Raw genomic sequence first — 19,882 nt, 5'->3', positions numbered from 1 at the left:
GGAGTGGTGCCCAAGGACCCCAAATCAACAATCCACTCCACTCAACTTGTAGAGAATCACCCCTAGATCATCGTAGAGGTTTCATGATCGTTGAAATGGTCTTAAATCGAGCCGGAATCGAAGAGAGATGGTGGAGAGGCCAAACTTAGAGAGAGAAAGGGCTGCGAGACTAAAAATCTAATTTTTGGCTATATATAGGCATCTGTCCACGTGTCCTCGTCGACGAGCCAAATAAGAGAGTTCATCGACGAAGACAATGGGTTCGTCGACAAACCCTGAATGGTCTGAAACTCCTGCCATTTCTATACCCTCTCATATTTTTATAAAAAATTGCCATTTCTATGCACATAAATGTAAAAATTTCCTCATATTGCCATTTCTATACCTTCTCATATTTTTATATCCCCTCTTCTTCTAAATATAAGCATTTGGAGTTTCGGAGCTAAGTAATTAAAGTCACCTTGCTACCACATCTTTACTTCAAAAATCTTGAAGAAAATTTAGTTGATATGAATAAAGTTCATCTATCTATAAGCAAAGCTCATTTGTCAGTGTTCGATATAGGTCGTGCTCATTTATCTACAAGTGAAACTCATCTGTCAATAAGAAGTGTTCATTTATCTATGAGCAAAATTCATTTTTCAATATGAGCAATACTCATTTGTCAATGAGTGAAGCTCATATACCAATATAAACAAAGCTCATTTGTTTCTATAAGTAGAGCTAGCATATTTATGAGTAAAACTTTTTTGTCAATATAAGCATGACTCGTCTATCTTTATGAGCATAGTTCATCTGTTAATATAAGTTTAGCTCATCTAACTTTGGTCATTTCACCAAGTGGACCTATTTGGCCACTTAAACTAGTCTTGCAACCTTTTTAGTTATTTTATTAAAATATACTTCCCTGCAATACAATAATTTGGAATTGTGTATCTAATTGGGATGAGCCTTTGTTTAAAAGTTAGAAACTCATAATTAATTTAAGTTCACATATCAAAAAAAGTCTAATATAATGGGTTTAATGGATGAGCCTTAAATACATATATATTCAACACTTCATAATCTAATTGCCCATCTAATGAAGGCAAAAAGATAATTTCAGAATTTCAACTACTATATTATATAATTAAATTTTCATTTAATTTTTATTCATTTCTATTTTGGTTATGATATAAGCTAAAGTAATAATGTGGAGGGTAATCATCTCTTTCGAGCTTTTTGAATATGATATTGCACTTTCTAAATTTTTTAAAACTACTAAAGTAATCTCGTAAGAGTTTATTTATAAATAAAAAAATCAAGTGGAGGGGGCGGCTCTATTTGAATTGGAGCCATTTCTGTCTCGGCATGTGAACATTTGAACTTTACTTTCTAATCAAGATATAAAGCAATCTGGTGTCCAAAAATTTCTGAAGTTAGTTGGCACCCTTAATTTGTAAGTTTCTAATGCACCACCCCCTTTTTTAACATCTTATTTTTTTCCAAGTTGTTTGAGGTGGTGGGGAATGAACCAGGAGCATTCCAATTTTCCGAGCATTTGCTTTCACTGTTACTGCATATGATAATCCTAATGAAGATGGTAGAATTAAGCTTTCAGTGCACAAAACAGGTGGATCATTTCCCATCTGGAGTTTAGTGACTACCAGCAGAAAAGGTACTCAATTATTTTCTCTGGTAAGCATGCATGAATAGTGAAGGGGAAGATGAAGATCACCATCATTCCCAATTCTGAGAATCAAAAGCACAATACAACTTGAGGAGCAGTGGCAGCCAGATGATTTACGAACACAGCGCAGCCAAAAATAAACAAGGCAATTTTCTTGCCTACTGATCTGTTGGCCATATAATGTTGACATCCTCAAATTCGTCATCATCTGAAAGCAAAAAAGATAAATTCTCAATGTGAGAAACTGTAGGATCAGATAAATAAACGTGCAATAATAATAATAACAAAATATAAAAAACTGAAACCAACAATATTAGTCAGCTGAAAAGAGTCAAGGACCTAAACAGCAAAAAACATCTAATGGTGGTACTACTTGTGAGCCTTCAAGAAAAGAAATGTCCATTTGACTAATGAGTAATGCTGAAAATCTTTGTTTGCACTTCAACTTCCTTACTATTACAAGTCTACATCTAAATCTACGTCTATAGCTAGAAGGCCAAGAAGCACAAATATGACAAAAAGAGGAGACTTCTCCCACCCCAGAAAGCACCATGATGACAAGACCCAAAGTTTCGAGTGTCTAGAACCAAAACTGGCAATTTTTCCACCCTCATGAAAATCCATGACCAGGTTGGAAGCCTTTCACTGCCACCCTCATTTACTTTCTATTCAATTTCATGAACTGTTAATCATTTGCTTCAGAGCTGTCACCATCACAACAGACTGCCTTCAAACGCCCAATAACATACAAAATCACCATCCTTGTTGATTTTGCAATCTGACAACATCATCAATCCTCGTTGATTGAAAAAAGCGTTCTGCGGGCTTAAATCAACTTGAATTGATCTAGAAGCACAGAAAAACCGTTGGGGTTAAATTGTCTGCTCATTTTTACAAAGCCCCCACCCCACCCCACCCCACCGGGGCGCTTGCGAGCACTTTTAAAAAGTGCTTATAGCACTTATCACTTAAAATAAGCAACCTTACAAAAAAAAGTGACATTTAGCTTGTACTACAAACATTTATTGCAAAAAGTGCATTTCCAGAATCTCTTTTTTAAGAACTATTTAAGTGAATTTAGAGAAGTAATCTAAGATAATCTTTTGGTCACTTATAAGTAACACTATTCATAGGTGAGGTCAATTTTATAAATATAAGAAAATTTAACATCTATTTTATAATTTAAAAAAAACAAACAAACAATCATATATTATTTTATTATGTATTATAGTATATTAATTATTAATGAGACATAATTCAAGTATGAAATAAATAAGAAAACCATCTATTAATTTAAATTAATATATTAGAAATTTAAAATAATAATTTAATTAATAATATTATTTTAATATATATTAATTTGATAATCATATATTATAAATATAAATTAAAAAAAATATTATTGTTAATCAAAAAATCATATTATATTATTTTTATTTAATAAATATTTAAATGTTAATTAAAAATAATAGTTCATGCCTTTTTTACTTTGACTAGGTGGAAAAGGGTAGGGAGGAATGAACAATTATAACCACCCTCCTTGGGCGTGACTGTAGGAGCCCCTCACTGCTGAACCAATGTCAAGACAAACCTACACCAACAAGCCCAGGGTATGGCACTCATACGATCCCAGGGGTTGAGCCATAGCCTGGGTCAAGCTCTACCAAGGACATAGTAGTTGTGAGCCAGAGGTCTAAGCTAAGAATCTACTCATGCTATCAACCTAAAACCCCCAGCAAGAAACTGACCTCAGGTGGCATGGGGGGGAGAGAGAAGAGCTGGTCCTGAACTTTGATCCCTTCATTTGACAACCAATCTGCCTAACTCTTCCCCTCTCCAGGGGTATGTTGGAGAGAAACTTCCTAGTCCTTGTTCAGGAGAGTCCAGCAGTCTTGCATTAAACTGCTATATGGACAATATTCTCCCTGTTTAAATATAGTTGTGATATATAGCCATGACATTATCAGATTCAATTACAATATTCCTCACACCGCTCTATCAGGCAAGTCCCATGACTGGCCTTAAGCTCCAGAGTTCAGCCACTATACTGGTCATTTTCCTCGAGAACCATGAATAAACAGTAACCACAATTCCAATTTCAACTCAAATCTCCCAATAGACGCCCTACCTACCAGCCCCAGTACCTCAACCAAGTGACAACAAAGCATTCTCTTGGTGAAAAGTTCCCCATTTGGAGTCCCTGCCCAGATAAAGGAATCCCTGGTTTGGGTCATTCCAAGATAGGGGCTGTTTCAAACCTTGTTGACCAGATCAAGGGGGGCAGGGGTGCTTATTTGTGGCTCATTAGCATCCCAGTTCTCATTTTCATCAATGAGCTCTGACACTCAACCATCATGAACATTAAGCATATCATTTGGGTTCATTATATCTTTGAGGGGGCATCGCTCAACCCACCAAGGAGATGTATTCTCCAATTCCCAGTCTCCACTTCCCATTAAGAGGTATCAGACAACTTATCCCTTCCAAGATGCTATGCCAGATGCAAAGGAAGCACCCGGCGCTCTGTTAAGCTCCAACAAATTTAGGCTTTTCAGGTATTTGTCCTTGAGAAAATTTACCACCGAAAACAATCACAGCTACATTACATTGCTTGCTTATAAAGTTCTAATGCCCATGCCCCCAATTTTGTAAGGTAAACATAGTGTTTCCCAGTTAACTGGATGCAGGCCATTTTTATCCTCCCTATGACTCCAGACAAAAATTATCCATAATCTGTCAATGAAATTGCACACAGAGAGAGGGACAGCCATGGATTGAATTGTGTAAGTAGGGATGCAAAGGGAACCAACTGAACTAGGATGATTCTGCCGAAGAAAAAGAGTCTGAGCTTTTGCACTTCCTCCAACAAAGGTTTAAATTTTCTGAACCCAATAGTGAAGAAGCAGACGTTTAGATATTTCCCCAGGTCATTTGTCCTAGGAATGTTGCTGCCCCAACAAATTCTTGTTTCATCCTTCTGCTTGTGTTTTTATTATTATGATTATTATTTTGTCCCGTTGGAGGCCAATTGGGCTGGGCTATGAGAGGTAGCCCATGTCCCATCCCATACCCCTTACCACCCCTCCAAAGGTTAGAGCCTGAGACCTCCAATATTGAAGCTCTAAGCTTTAACCATTGGGATATATACTCTACTTGCTAGTTGAGAAAATATATTTTAAAAAAAAAATCCCAAAGATTTATAATCTGCCCTGAGGCATCATAGAATTCTTATAAAGTTTCCACAGTAATTTCACTAGATAATAAACTCTACAGTGCAAGTATTCAATTCTGGAAGCTAGGAAATTCTGGAAAGCATACAATATACAAAGTTGTACATGAAAAAGATAACTAGAATGCTGAAGAAAATTGCTCAGGAAAATAATATGGCAAAGCTCAAACGACAGACTTGTTGCTTTCATCCCGAAATTTTCTTGAAGATCAAGACATAAAGAACTTTCTGGCCTACACAGATGAATAAAATTAATATATAGCAAAAAGACAAGGTAGTTCTAGATCCGAGTAAAAGTGATTACGAAGAATGAGGGAAAATGAGACGATGATTGAACTTCAAGCAGTGACAGGAGATGGTCTCAAAGTCACCAACATAAGAAGTTGTTGCTACCTTTAATTATTTATCAAACATTCGAAGGCATCTCTGGCATCAGTTCTTTCATATTTCCGAGATATTGTTAGCATGCAGTAAATTGACACTCCAATGACTTCTACAAAGACATAAAGGATTCTTGGGACATAACAGATAAGTAAATCAATAAATAAATGACATCAATGTGACCCATGGAACAAGGTCGGATAATGAAAAGGATAACATATTTAAGAACATGGGAAAGCACAAATAGAGCTTCCAAAATGAAAAAAATAATATTAGATTTGAGAAGCTGAGGCCTTCGGAAAAAGCAGGGACCATCTGCAAGGAAGGGATTGAAGATGGTATTACGTCCTCTGTAATTTTGACAGGTTTCCATTTATTCTGCATCACACTAGCCAAGATAAGTTGAAAAAATTTCTTTACACAGCAGAATAATTTGAGTCAATGGGAGAATAAACCAAGTATCAGGCCAAACACATAAGGGGAGGGATCCCACTGCCTGAGGCCTTTTTGGGGTTTAAAGCTTTCCGTTTTCACCCCCAGTCCAGAGAACAATGATCTCTGCAGTTGTGACAGCTCATGATCCCTTTGATTAATTCTTGATGGGAATTAAAGTCCTCCAAGGTTTGAGAAAATCCCATCAGAACACAGGCCTTTTGCAGGTCTACTTCTAGACATATTACTCTATTGAGTCTATTATATCCCCTTTCATTTTTAAAATAATGCATAGCCTCTTGGGCTATGAAGGTGTTACCATTGGTGTGTCTACCAGGAATAAAGCTACCTCACTAGTGGGACTCTAGCTTGGGGAGGAGGGGCCTTATTTGGTGCCTATAACTCTTGTAAGAATTGTACACACTGCTGTACAGAGGATGGTTTAGGGATCAAGCTCTTGTAAGAATTGGTCTCAACCGTTGCAGATTTTCAGGGCGGAATAGGGATCGAACTTTAACAGGGTGATTTACTTTTTTGGAGATTTTCAACTTAGTTTGGAAATTCCCATTTTAAAAAGCATTCCACATAGTTGAAAATTGATATGGCCACCAATCCAAAACTTCTCAAAGAACACAACTTGTATCATACTAAATAAAGCTTGCCTGCCTTCAAAAAGAGTACCCAGTTTTGGACAGCAGACTAGTCATATTGTTTAGGACAGAACCATTAGAAGCCATCAACCAGCTTAAAAGCTAGGGGTTGTTTAGGATGAAGTGACCCAAATATATTTTCAGGTAGAGCACCAGCTCCCACACTCAGGTCAAAGTGAAGCTTCTTTGTTCCTGTTTTGTCTGACCAGCGTAGTAGCACAGAAGAAGTTTGTAATAAGGTTCCCAAGTTCCCAACCAGTCAATTTCTACCTCCCAAGCATTTCTTCAGATCCCAAGATTTTAATGTACTAGAAGAGTTCCCTTCAAGTTTGACAAAAAAGGAAGTTTCAGCCAGGTCAAAATCCTTCATAATTCCGCATGTAGTCAAAAACCTCACTATCAAAAACTCTTATGGCATCAGTGAGGGACAATATGGATCCAGCTGCATCATTCCTCGAAGCATTCCTAGCATCTGTAAAAACATATTTACAGCTTTCATGAAATATGAAACCCAGGCACCTTATTATTTGAGAGCTGCTTACCCATCTGGTGACAAGGGATCCCAAGCAAGGGCCTATAACCTTTGCCTCTGAAAAGAGGACCCTCCACTCTGCATTTGCAGAGGCTTGGGCTAACCTTGTGTACAATTTGTCTAGGCAAATTTAGGAGCAGAGAAGCCCAAATCTAACTGAGCACCGCAGTCCAACCACTCTCCAGACTCTTGGCACTTCAGTTAAAAGAGCCTTTGGATTCTCTCTTTTGTTCAGCTGAAAAGGTAGTATTGCTTGTTCACCTGAAAGGGTAGTTTGGAATCCCCTGCAACCATCCAAGGCAGGCAATTGAAAGAGCTGCAAGGCTATCCCAGATTGCTCCTTTATCTTGAGGTTGGAGTTAGTCTGAGCAGAAATTAAGACCCACTCCAGGTCTTCTTTATTACTAAACCTGTGCATCAATTGCTTGAGTACATTCCCTCATGATCACAATGTTCACGACAGTCTTTCCACTGGAGCAAGATCCCCTCACTGTCACCGAGCCAATTTTATGGTTCAAGTTAAAAGCCCCCATAGAAGAAATCGTGACAGTGTGAATATATTCATAACCAACAGAATAAATTGAAAATTGTAAAATATTCATTAGCTTCCCAGAAAGAGGAGAATCACAGCCACATTAAATTGGCGAATAAAGAGAGTGTTGGTTCAAGGTCGTCTTCTAAGGCTAGGAACCCATCTTCTCCCCACACTTCCATCTGAACAAATATTCCTCTGATTCAAAGTATAGGGTTGATGAGATCAAGATCCGCCCTCATTTGACTGATCAGAGTGGTGGGAAGTTCCCATGAGTGCTAAAGTCTGGTGGCTCTGAAGCGTTTCTCTTCGCCCAAAGTTCTTCCAAAGCTAGCAGAATGAGGTTGAAGGAGAGGATGATTTGGTCCTCCCACTGATTGAGGCCAAAAAAGTCCTTGTTACAAGCGTCAATTGCCACGTTAAATGGCACACTTGTCTTTTTCTTACTGGTTTTAAACGTACCTACTACTGTGCTCTATTGCAGCTGGTGGCTTACCTGTTGAGGTTCCTTACCATTCAATTTGATCTGCTCACTGTGCCAAGCGCTAGGTCTCTTGGTGTCAGCTCCCCAGGTCTGTTAGGCTGGCCCACTGGCTCATCAATTATATTGCTGAATTGACTAGTGGAGATGTTCACAGAAGCACTACGGTGGTTTTGGTAATTACCATTTTGTGCAATTCCAATGTGCCTAGCAAGTGACCATCATCCAAGGACAAAAGTTATTCTCCTCTATTTTTGTTCACTGATGACCTTGGGAGCTCCACCCCCATTAGCTGTACTGCCATAGAGATGAAGCCCTACCACATTCTTCTGTCTGAATTGCCCACATTTTGAAACAAATTAGGTGAAGAGCCTCATACTCAACACACTGGTGCATCCTTCCTCACAAAATCTGCAGTTGGATCCATGTGAAGAGGTTTCCGGCTAACTTCACTGATTTAATAGACAGTATCATCACAATAATACTTGTGATGGCAGTTCTGGTAATCTTACCCACACTTTAAGGTATGGAAGCTCAGCCATGGAGGGCTTGAAGTTTGGTCTCCACTCCCAAACCAACAAAGAGTGGTGGTAAATGGTCCAAGGCCCATTGGTCAAGGCATGGAAGTAGTCTTCAGATGACTCAAACTTCACAGCAAAGAAACCTTGGCCCAGCTCCATCATCACAAAAATGTCATGATTCCTCCCAAAAGCATTTTAAAGTTAGTCTTTAAAAAGCTAAGCCTATGGACTTTCCCAGTAGCTCCAATCTCAAGACTTTCCTCCATGAACGCTCAATTTTGTCTCTTTAAAATCTCCAGAAAAATGGATTTTGCGGCAGTTATGGTTTGACTGGCATATCCTCCTGCTTGTCATCTGGCACGTCCTCATCCTCTCCAAAGAGTTTGTTAAACCAAATTAAAGTAGCATTGTCATCTCCTAATTCCTTCTGTAGAAGCATATCTCCATATAAGAAACCATGCAAACTGGTCTTCTAGGTTCATCTCAGTGTCCTGTGTATGCTGCAGACATGATGGTCCAGCTCCTCTACTGAAAGGCAATTCCCATCAACCCTCAAGATCTTTGCCCAAAAGAGTAACCCATAGTCCGCAAGGAATTTTCACACTAATTTGCAAAAGAGTTTCCACAAAATCAGGATTCCTTTTGGGTAAAGAGTTTCTGTGGTCATGAAGCAGACAGAAGGAAGACCTGAATGACCCCATTGTTCAAGACAGTAGAAAGCTTCTAAGAGGTAATGGTTCCACAAGGCTCAGTAGAAATTTGGACAAGGAAATCATCTTTGGTTGACTTCTTCCTAATAAGCAACTACAAATTGTTTCAGAAGTATTCAGACATAACTACAACTTCTTTTCCTTTGAAGCGATCACCGCTCTCTTTTTTTGAGTTGTTTTTTTTTTGCCACCAGAGTTCGGTGGTGGTGGTGGTGGTGGTGGTGAGGAGACAGGAAGTCACGTGAGAAATATGGAGTATCAGCTAAAAAAAAGGAAAATGTAAGTCTGCAAACATTATAGCTCTTGATATCTCAGTCAACACTCACTGAAGGAAGAACTCAAAATGGTTCAGATTATAAAAAATACAAATCAGAACTGTTTACCTTCTTTGTCAGATCAATAGACATGTAACACCAGAACCATAGTTGTTGTTGTTGCTATGAGTTGCTAAAGAAAAAATAAATAAATTAAAAATGTAGGTAAGGATAGGAAGCAACACCTTTTCTCAAGGTTAGTGCAACAACAGCATCATTTTCAACCTGAAAAGATATATCAAAATTATTAAACACTTTAAATATTTTAAAGCTTAAAAAAGCCCTTATAAATGGAAGTATTAATAGGGGAAATTTTCTAACCCTCACAAAGGCAGACAACAAATTTCTAAGCATCAATACTTTCTACCCCAACAAGAAAAAGGAAGTATCAGATCAAAGAAATGAAGATGTAGGAAAGATACCTTCTGATCAGCCAATGTCACTGAATCATCTAATACAACCCTGGTACCCTCTGATGCTTCCTTGGAACCCACTAGGATCAAGCGCTGTTCATTAACTGGTCGTTCGATAAGAGTACACAATTTCTCCTTAATGCTTAGAATTGTCTCCGTTGGATCACATTGAAGAAAATAGGTTATCTTACTACGCTTAACACGGATATACATAGCCTGCATAAAAATGAACTGGTCAGGCTGGCATCCTAAAATCATCATGAATCAAATGAAAGCCTTGCTCCCATAAATAAAAATAAAGTATCTATTTCAAAGTTGTAATAACCTAGGAAGCACCCATACCAACACAACATGGTGATATGACAATTTTGAAAATAATGGGGATACAACACAACAGGGATATCTTAATTTTATATATATAATATAGGAGGGAGATTAACAGGGTGTGACAAAGTGGCAATGACTTTAGAGGGGGGATTTGGGGGGTCCGACGGTGCTTGACAAGGTTGGTGCAGTGGTGCTAGGGCTCCAATGCCCAACCACTCAACATAAATACCTTATTGACTCTTACCTTTAGACTTTTAACTTTTTTTGGGGCCGGGGGGGGGGGGGGGGGGGGGAACGGGGATTTTGATATTGAATTAAAAGGGACAATAAAACACTGTGCTCTGGGGCAAAAAGTGTCCCGAAAGCTTCCCCTCCATGTCAAGAAGTGTCTCAGCTGTGTCCAAAAATAAAAATAAATTAATAAATTCCAAACATGTGTAGGATATGAATCAGGGAGTGTTGGTATCTAATATGTGTTGGACACCAACATTTAAGGCTTCTAGAAGTGTCCATGTTTCCTAGGTAATAACTATCATGGAGTTTTAATGAATCATATGATAGATCTACATGAGAGGTTGGCTGAAGAAAGATAGTCTACAATGAAATCTTCACAATCAATTTGGATTTACGCCCATGAGATCAACCACAAAGGCTATATCCCTTACCATTAATGGAAAAATTTAGCAATAAGACAAGGAATTTGCAAATAGTTTTATGAACATTGAGATCTTAAGATAAAGTATCTAAGAAAGTTTTATAGTGGGTTCAAAAAAATGCGTCAGCGGTGTGTATGGTATATATAGAAAAATAAATTTATTAAGAAAAAATGCGAGAGTCATAGAACACAATGTCCCCCCAACAACTATAAAGAAAATACAAATTACAAGTAAGAAGGTGTGGCTTGATCATTAACTATAATATTCCTCTCCAGCCATAAGGTCCAAATAATAGCATACCAAGCACAATTCCATAACATTTTCCATCTTTTACTTCTCCCAAACCCCCAAACCTTCATCAACATAATCCACTGCCTAGAGTCATTGTCCAAATCTCACCATAAAATGGAAAAAGCTTACTCCAAAGCTGCTTAGCCACTGGAAAATGAAGAAATAAAACTTTTGTTTGAAACTAAGCACATCACAAAAATACAAGGACTGTTTTCTTTTTTAGGTCTCACTTATGGCGAGTCATTAGAGCATTAATTTTGTTAAGAACAAAAGTGCAGGTAACTGCTTTGACCTTGGAGGAAATTTTGGCCTTCCAAATTGCTAACTCCAGAGGGAAAGGAAAAGGATTCAGGAATTCGATAAAAAGATTTAATAGTGACTAGAACTATAAACGAGCCAAATATGAATGTCCCTCCTTAAACGAGGAACAAAAGAACCCAAAACTTCAATCAGATGGCCAAGCTCATCAATTCCTCTTTCATTAACATTCCAAAATAAACAGAAATCAAATTAAAGACAGCCTCCTCCAGAAGAATAAAAAGAGGCAACATGCCTATTGTAGAAGGAGGATGGTCGAAAAAGACAAAAACTAAGACTGACAAAGAATTTTCTCTGACCCAAGGATCATCCCAAGAAAACGAATGACTTTGCCATTACCAAACAAATAATAGTGTTTGTGGGGGGGGGGGGGGGGTGGGGAAGCTAAGTCAGCTATTTGAGAAATGAACTTCAAAGGACTCGCATGAGCAGAAGAAACACTACCTCAGACATCCTAGTTCCACCCAACAATCAAGACCATATTTACTCTTGAGTAACCTTGTGCCTAAGTGATTTTGTTTCTGAAGGAAACATTCACACCCATTTTCCCAATAGAGAAATGTTTTTAGAGATCAAATTCTTAAGTCCCAATCCCCCTCTTAGACTTAGGTGAAGGTCACCTAACAACATCCCAACTAGCAAGATGATCCCTCTTTTTATCACATTTATCAAACCACAAGAAATATTTCATCCTCTCTCTAACATGTTAAATACACTAGCAGGAATTCTAAAAAGAGATCAAAAAAATAAATAAGAATACCAGAAAGACAACCACTAATAAGTGCGAGACGGCCCCTAAAGAAATAACTTCCAACCTCCTAATCTCTCACCCCACTCTTCCAACCATTGGATCCCAAAAGAACACAAAATGAGGATTACCTCAAATACAAGACCCGAGCAAGTCCATGTATGGGCAAGAAAACCCAGCTTATTAAAGAAGTGAACTGCTCGTCTCATGTTGACTCATATTAATCTTTGCAATACCACTTTATTTCATATTAATCTTTAACCCCGCAATTTTCTCAAATATTTTATCAAAGCAAGAACAATTCGAAATTTCCCAAGAAATCATCCTCAAAGAAAAAAATAGATGGCATTATCAAAAAATGAAGACAGACAACTTCCAAAAATCATCACTACTCACTACAAACCTTAAACCCCTTAAGAAATCAAGATTCTATGCCTTTAAACACATTTTACTTGGCACATCCATCACAAGTGTAAACGAAAAAGGGAAACCAATCCCTAGGCCACCCAGTGAAAAATAACTAAAATATTTGGCAACCTTTTGTTCATTCCCTCCAAACTCACACAAAACCCTCTCTAACTATTTTGCCATTGGTTTGATGTCTAATCATTGGTGGTCAAATTCTCCTTGGATGGACTCCTTGTCTTTTCCAGGGACCCAAGATTAAGCAAGAAATCATGATTAAGCTTAGAGTCTAGTGCCAATTGTGACAAAGGAACTAGGAGTCAAAACAAGGTACAACTTTAACTCAATATATAAAGGAGAATGGGGCTGACCTCTTGGTGGTGTGACACGCCTAGAGTGCCAAAGGGAGCATGTTCCCAAACCAATATGGGCCAATTTCATACTTTAGGGGGAGGGGAATGTATTTTTAGGCATTTATTTACAAAATATGTTGCAAACAAGTAACGCATGCAACGAAGAAGGCCTAGAGAATACAACCCAGCAATTCTTAGGAAGCTTAGCTGTGAAAGATGGCAAGTGAGGGAGTTCTGGTAGCTAAAGGGAATCCCAGGCTCGAGTGTCCCAATGTTAGAGGAATTCTTTTGTGTGTGTGTGTGTGTGTGTGTGTGTGAGAGAGAGAGAGAGAGAGAGAGAGAGAGAGAGAGTTGGATCTTGAAAGTGTGTCAATAGATTTGAACAGAAGCAAGGTAGGGGGTATTAATAGAGAGACAAGTGTGTGAGTTGTGATCCTCAAATAAAAGGATGTCGTAAAATAGAAAACGATATATTGTAGGTCTAGTAGAGGGTAATATATGGCCAAGGTGAGGAGATGAAAGAGAACAAGTGTTGCAAATGACAAACGAAGGCACCTAAATATTAAAAATAGGTTAGAGTCAAGAATTTCTTAGTGACCCTATCCTCAATTTCATTAAGCCAAAACTTTCAGGAAGGTTTCCATGACTTCCTATGACCAACCCCAAGCATGTGTTGTGAGTCCATACTCCAACACAGGAGTAAACATGAGGTAGCTAGCAATCATTTTACGAATGCAAACCTAATATTGGAAAATTTTCACACTAGGGAGCATAATTGTAACTTAGGCATTTACATTTAGCCCTTTCGCAGAAAAACTCACAAAGAATTCAAGCAATCTAAAAGAGTTCCCATGCATCAAGATTACTAGATGTAGGAGTGGATAGTCAGGTTTAAAAAAAAAAAGAAGGTTCAAGATAATGCCAGTTTATATTTGAAAATAAAGGATCTTATTTTATTTTTGAAATACAAGAAGATTTTGGAAGCATTTTGGAAAAGCGAGAAGAGTTCTCTTACCTCCCTTCCCTAAACACTTCACCTAATCCACATCCTAGACCTAAGAGGAACTTTCAAACATGCAAAGAGCAAGGAGTATGGATTATAGAACTAAAAGCCCAGATCCTTTTTGTCTTCAACCATCCATGAAGTAAGCCCTCAAAAAACTAGCTTCTTTTGGACGAGGAGGATTTTTTAAAATAAAAATGACAAGGAATGAACATTTGATAAAAAAAAAAGAGGGGGGGGGGGTAGAGTATGTTCCTCCACTTAGATCACATTTTTTAAAAAACAAAAATTTTATAGTTGTGCCTACATGCCTAGAACAAACTTATTGAATGGATCATGATAAAATGAAAATATAAACTTCCTCAAATGTCTTATCAACTTAGTGAAACTACCTAGACTAGCCTTCCATTCTTGTTGGTTTAAATGCAAGGAATTCCAAACATCCATGTGCATTGTACTCGTGAAGGCTATGACAAGGTTACACCTGCAGAGGAAGGTCTTTCCTCACATAAGGGGGAAGCCCACTAGGAAGATTCCAGCCCCAAATAGATCAACTTTTGAATAAAAGGAGGTTTGCCATGAGAGAAGGATTGCTCATTGAGGAAAGCAAAGCACCAGGAGGCCATAATTGACTCGCAAGGATGGAGACTTCCTTGGCAGATTTTCTGGAGCAGCAAAAATGGCTAGACGCACCCCTCAAATTATTCCAGTGGGAAAGAGGTGCAGAAAACATTACAATTGAGTCTACAGGAGTTGAGAGATGATCTATGACCCTTTATTTTGGGGAAGCTTAGCAATTCACTTCAAAATGGAGAGTATCAAACCCTACAGATGAGACGACCCTATGGGAGAGCTTTTGCTCTCCATCACCCGGCTCAAAGCATCACACGCTGCATACACCAGTTGGAGGAATTGGTTGCATGCCATCAAATAGATTTGAATCATGCAAGGAAATTACTTGGCCCAAAAAATAGGTCATGCAGGAAAATTGAAACAAGTGAAGGTGCTAGACGCAATTCGACTCAATTACGCATATTTCAAGAAGCTTAGTACTTTGCTTTGGGATGGAGAGAGAAGAGCTTCCACCCTCTACCACTTGACATACATACATACATACTTGTGCAGTCGTGCTTACTACCTAATACCTATCGCTATCATGCCTAGCAAAGCTGGTGGATCAGGAAGGGTAAAAGTAAAACTCAGCTGGTAATAGGTTTGAGTTGGATGGGAACATGGTATAGAAGTGAATAATAATGCTATGAAGGTGAAAAGTCGATATTGTGGGGATATTCAATTTGGTGGTGTCACTATCTTGCTCAAAAATGCAAAATTTAAAACCCTGCAGCATTGTTCCATGGGATGATAGGGAAAAACTCCTTAACATTTTGCAAACAATGGAAAGAATCTCAAAAGAAAAAGAAAAAAAAAGAAAAAGATATTCATAGTCTAGATGCTGAATCATGTGAAGAGGCGCAACCACTAACAAAAAGAGGTAAATTGGATGGTTTTGTCTCCAAATAAAGAAATCAAGCAACACTGAATCAATTTTCAAAGAAGGATACCAAGATTAAGTTTGTCAACAAATTGCTAGATTTTTCTCACTAGTGCTATTTTATTCAACTGTTGTGAACAATCCAAAATTTGTGCTAATGCTTGACATGGTTGATAAAAGAGATATATAAACTTGCTAGAGCTAGAGAAAGGAAGTGCAAAGATTTAGGTAATATTAAATGCATAAAGGTTGAGAATTATAATAGCTTGACTAAAGACGAAGACATAAAAGAGAGGTGGTGGGGCTCTTTAATAAGTTGTTTAATGAAAACCAAATTGAAAGCTTCAACTTAGAATTGACAAATGAGAAAAAGACTAGAAATAGGAGATTTTTTCGCAAAATTAGAGTCAATGAAGTTAAAATGGCTTTAAATGTAGACCAAATAGCACACCTGTGAGGAGTGAGTGAGTTATTGTTTTGGGATTTAAAAGGGATAAAGATAAACCTAAAATAACTTGGAAAGAGATGAGCAAGGACTTATTAGCTATTAAGCTAGTGGAGGAATGCCCATGATCAGGTGGATTGGCGGAAAACTCATGAAGCAGACCCCATCTGGTCGGGCTTAAGGCTGCTTTTTTTTTTTTGTTGTTGTTGTTGCTTGATATAGTTGGGAAATATGGTCTTGGACTCAGATCATCCTCTTATCATGAAATTAGGGTGAAATTTCCCGAAAACAAAGTAATGGGGGTTATGGATTTGATTGAAGAATACAAGTCACAGCAGAAGAAAAGTGCTTGCACTATTATGTCTCATAAAAAAAGGAGGCCCCTTTGTAATTTTTTGGACAGTAACACTAAGGGAACTGTCATTTTATCATCTATTGGAATTTCTGAAATTTCCAGAACTGCCAAAGAAGCTTTTGGCAGAGAATGTTGTAAAAACAATGACAAAGAAAGATTCAAAACTACAAATTAGCCGGTGAGAAGTTGATGGAGAAAGGAAAAAATTGTTTTGGACACGTTGTGCAGCTCACTTCATTGAGTTGATACCAGAAGACTTTGAGAAGAAGTTCAAGTACATTGCATGACTATTGCAAAGGCTAGGAGAATTATATTCTAGGGCCATGTTTATTACTTGGTTGAAGGAGTTTCCGGAAGGGAGGGATCTCATTAGACTCGTCGCTCATCAGGGGATAAAAATTTAGAATTCAGACAATAAATTGAAGAAGAAGAAGAGCAAGAAAAGGAGGAGTAGGAGGAGGAGAAGAACAGAGCTCAGGAGCGTACTAAGTGCTAAGAAGAAGAATAGAGTTCATCGGTCGACTAAGTGCTAACAGCCTAATAGTGTCAGGATGCTTAAGAAAGAAAATTGGACTTTGCCACAAATAGCTCCGCGAGAGCCGGTGACAGTGTCAAAGTTGGGTCTCTGGTTTTATTTTTTTAAAGAGAGGAGGAAAAAAATAGAAGAGACTTGAGAGAAGGATGAGAATTTGAAGAAATCAAGATCTTTCTCAAAGCTCTTCAGGAAGCAAGGTTCAAAAACAGATTAGAAGCTGTGTTCTCTGTTAGATTCAAGAAGAAAGGGTCAAAAACACTCTGTTTCGAAGCATACCTCTGCTGTTGATCAAACACCAAGAACCTCTTGTCGTAGAACCTCCAAGAGAGAAGCTAGGGTCTGTGTTTCGAACTTACAGTTGGCTGCTGCTGATCAAACACCAGGTGGAGGGCTGCCTGGTTGTCAAACTCCGAAGAAAGATGCTAGGTGCTGATCGAACACCAAGAACATGAGAGGAATCAGGTTCTGGCTGCAGAACTTCAAAGAGGACCAAGTATGGCATAGGAGAGAAGCCAGACGCTGAATCTGATAAATGGGGGGCTGAGCTAATTCTGCCCTAGTTTTCGAGGACTTGGGCCAAACATGTATCTTCTACTGGAAATGAAAACTTTTAGGGCCTTTGGAGTTTGGGCCGATAAAAACATGTATTGGGCCTCCTCATTAAAGCCCAAAAAGAGAAGAAACCCAATCTAGGTGAATCAGTAGGACCCTATGCTCTATGATGGAACTATAATATAATATTAATATTTTGTATATTACATTATATTATATTCAATAACAAATATTAGTTTCTGTATATTATACTGTCTATCTACTGTTTTTATATTATTAAATTATTGCTACTCATTATTCCAAATTAAATTATTAATTTACTAATATCTATTCATTCTATTGTGGAATCTCTAGACATCTCTAGTTCCATTTAATATTAATTACATTATTACCAATTAGGACCATTATCAATTAAATTATTAATTTATTAGTACCTACTACTATGGTAGAATGAATCCACTGTAGGGCTTCTGCACATCTAGAATATGTTTCATTTGATATTAATTATATTATTAATTTATTGTTATTTACTAGCACCATTACCAATTAAATTATTAATTTATTATTATTATCTAGTTATCTACTGTAATCCCTAAATATTCCTAGAATACGTTCCATTTAATATTAATTTATTATTATTAATTACAAATTTAACAGTATCCACTTTAATTCCTAAATCCTTCCTAGATATCCCTAGAATAAACTTCATTTAATATTATTAATTTATTATTATATATTAAAAATTAAATTTCCATCAATGAAAACATCAATCGGAAACTTAGGAGTTTGTTATGATCTCTTTTACTATTTGTTTTTATTGTGAATTTGTGGCTATGGTGTACTAAATTGTTGAATGTTCTATGACGGTAATGACTTCAAAGAGTTATTCATCATCTACTTCTATTACAAGAAAATTTATAACTGGGGGTATTGGATGATAACGCTCCTTTTTGGATTTATGTTACTAAATTAGGTAAATTGGGTAAAGGAAGTGGAAAGTTTAGTTTTCAATGCAAATACTACCAACAATCTTACTAGGGTTCATATTTTAGAGTAAGAGCTCATTTATTGAAAACTTCCAGGGTTAGGAATAAGAGCATGTCCTAAGGTGTCTATGGAATATCTTGCGGAGCCAGAGAATGGAAAGTGAAGCAAAAAATAGAAAAACAAATATCAAATATCATTACCTTGTCTAGCTCCACCATCACTTCCCGATCAACCTAATTCATTATATTTGTCTTTGTTTAAGAGGGAAAAAACACATGGAAATTCTCCATTGGAGAAGGCATTTCAAACGGAGATGAGGGACCATTTGAAATGCCTGATTGCAAGGATGTTTTATATCGATGGTCTACCCTTTCACTTTGCTAGAAATCCATATTATGTTGAAGTATTCATTTATGTCACCATCTATGATATTGTTGGTTTTGTTCCTCTGGGATGTAATGCTTTGAGAATGACTTTTTACAAAAGGAGAAGACGCATATTGAAAGGAAGTTGCAATCAATTAAAGAGAGTTGGAAAGAAAAAGGGGTGGGCATTGTGTGATGGGTGGACTAAAGGTCATTGATTAATTTTATGGCTATAACAAGAGGGATTCAATTTTATTGGAGACTAGTGATGGAACCAAAGAATACAAGGATAAACATTACTTTGCCTAGTTGATGTTGAATGTTGTTAGGGATATTAGTTCAGAAATGTGGTCCAAATTATTACTGATAATGCACTTGTGATGAAGGTTGCATGATCAATTGTGGAGTCTAATTATCCACATATTTTTTGGTGTAGGAACCCGAACCCAGGAAATAAAGGAAAACAAATAAAAGAAAAGGAAAATAAATAAAAAGGAAGAGAAAAATAATGGAGATGGTTTGGTTCAGCACCAAACCATCAATGATTTGAGGTCATCTCAGAAAACCGTCGACGGTTACAACAACCGAGAGCATTTTAAGTGTCAAACCATCAATGGTTTTGTCAAGTTCAGGAAAACCGTTGATGGTTTCCTGTAGCCCAACTTCTCTATAAATAAGAAGTGAGCTTTTTTTTTTTAGGAAAATATATTTCCTCTCTCTCTCTCTCTCTCTCTCTCTCTCTAAGCTAGGGCTCCGGCTCTCTCTTTCTCTCTCATCCCTCACGTGACTCTCTCTCTCCCCTGAGCTCACCCGAAGCCGCTCTCGCTCTCCGATTGTCTCTCTCTCCTCTCTCAGGTTGCTGGGTCACTTCACGCTGCGAGTTAAGAAAGCTAGGGTTTCGTATTCCCGATCATTTTAGGCATATTTTCAAGAACAGGTAAGATGAATAAATTATGCCAACTTTTATTTAAATTTGAACCAATTAAACTAGAGTTTATGATTCTAAAAACATTATGCTAGTTTTCAAAATCCAACCCATTGAAGTTGAGTATGGGTGTGGGGATTATATTATATCAGTTTAATTTGGAAATGGAATCGTTTAAAATTGAGTATGTGGATACAGGAACATCATATGGTATTTTCTAAATGTAATATACGTATGAAATCGATGGTTTTGGGTGGTTAT

At 37.5% G+C, this 19,882-nt stretch overlaps 1 protein-coding gene across 1 annotated transcript; it reads right to left on the bottom strand.

Moving 5' to 3' along the window:
* Positions 1-1,528: 1,528 nt before the first annotated feature.
* LOC131157799 (uncharacterized) lies at positions 1,529-17,410 on the bottom strand. The gene is made up of 4 exons (XM_058112190.1): positions 17,069-17,410; positions 9,874-10,080; positions 9,637-9,676; positions 1,529-1,877 (listed from the first exon to the last, which is right to left on the bottom strand). The coding sequence occupies exons 2-4, from the start codon at positions 10,075-10,077 to the stop codon at positions 1,828-1,830; spliced, it is 294 nt and encodes a 97-aa protein (XP_057968173.1). The 5' UTR covers positions 10,078-10,080; positions 17,069-17,410; the 3' UTR covers positions 1,529-1,827.
* Positions 17,411-19,882: the final 2,472 nt, after the last annotated feature.

The sequence above is a fragment of the Malania oleifera genome, chromosome 6 (genome assembly GCF_029873635.1).
Source record: "Malania oleifera isolate guangnan ecotype guangnan chromosome 6, ASM2987363v1, whole genome shotgun sequence".
Classification (NCBI taxonomy): Eukaryota; Viridiplantae; Streptophyta; class Magnoliopsida; order Santalales; family Ximeniaceae; genus Malania; species Malania oleifera.
This window is presented reverse-complemented; position numbering and strand designations above follow the sequence as displayed.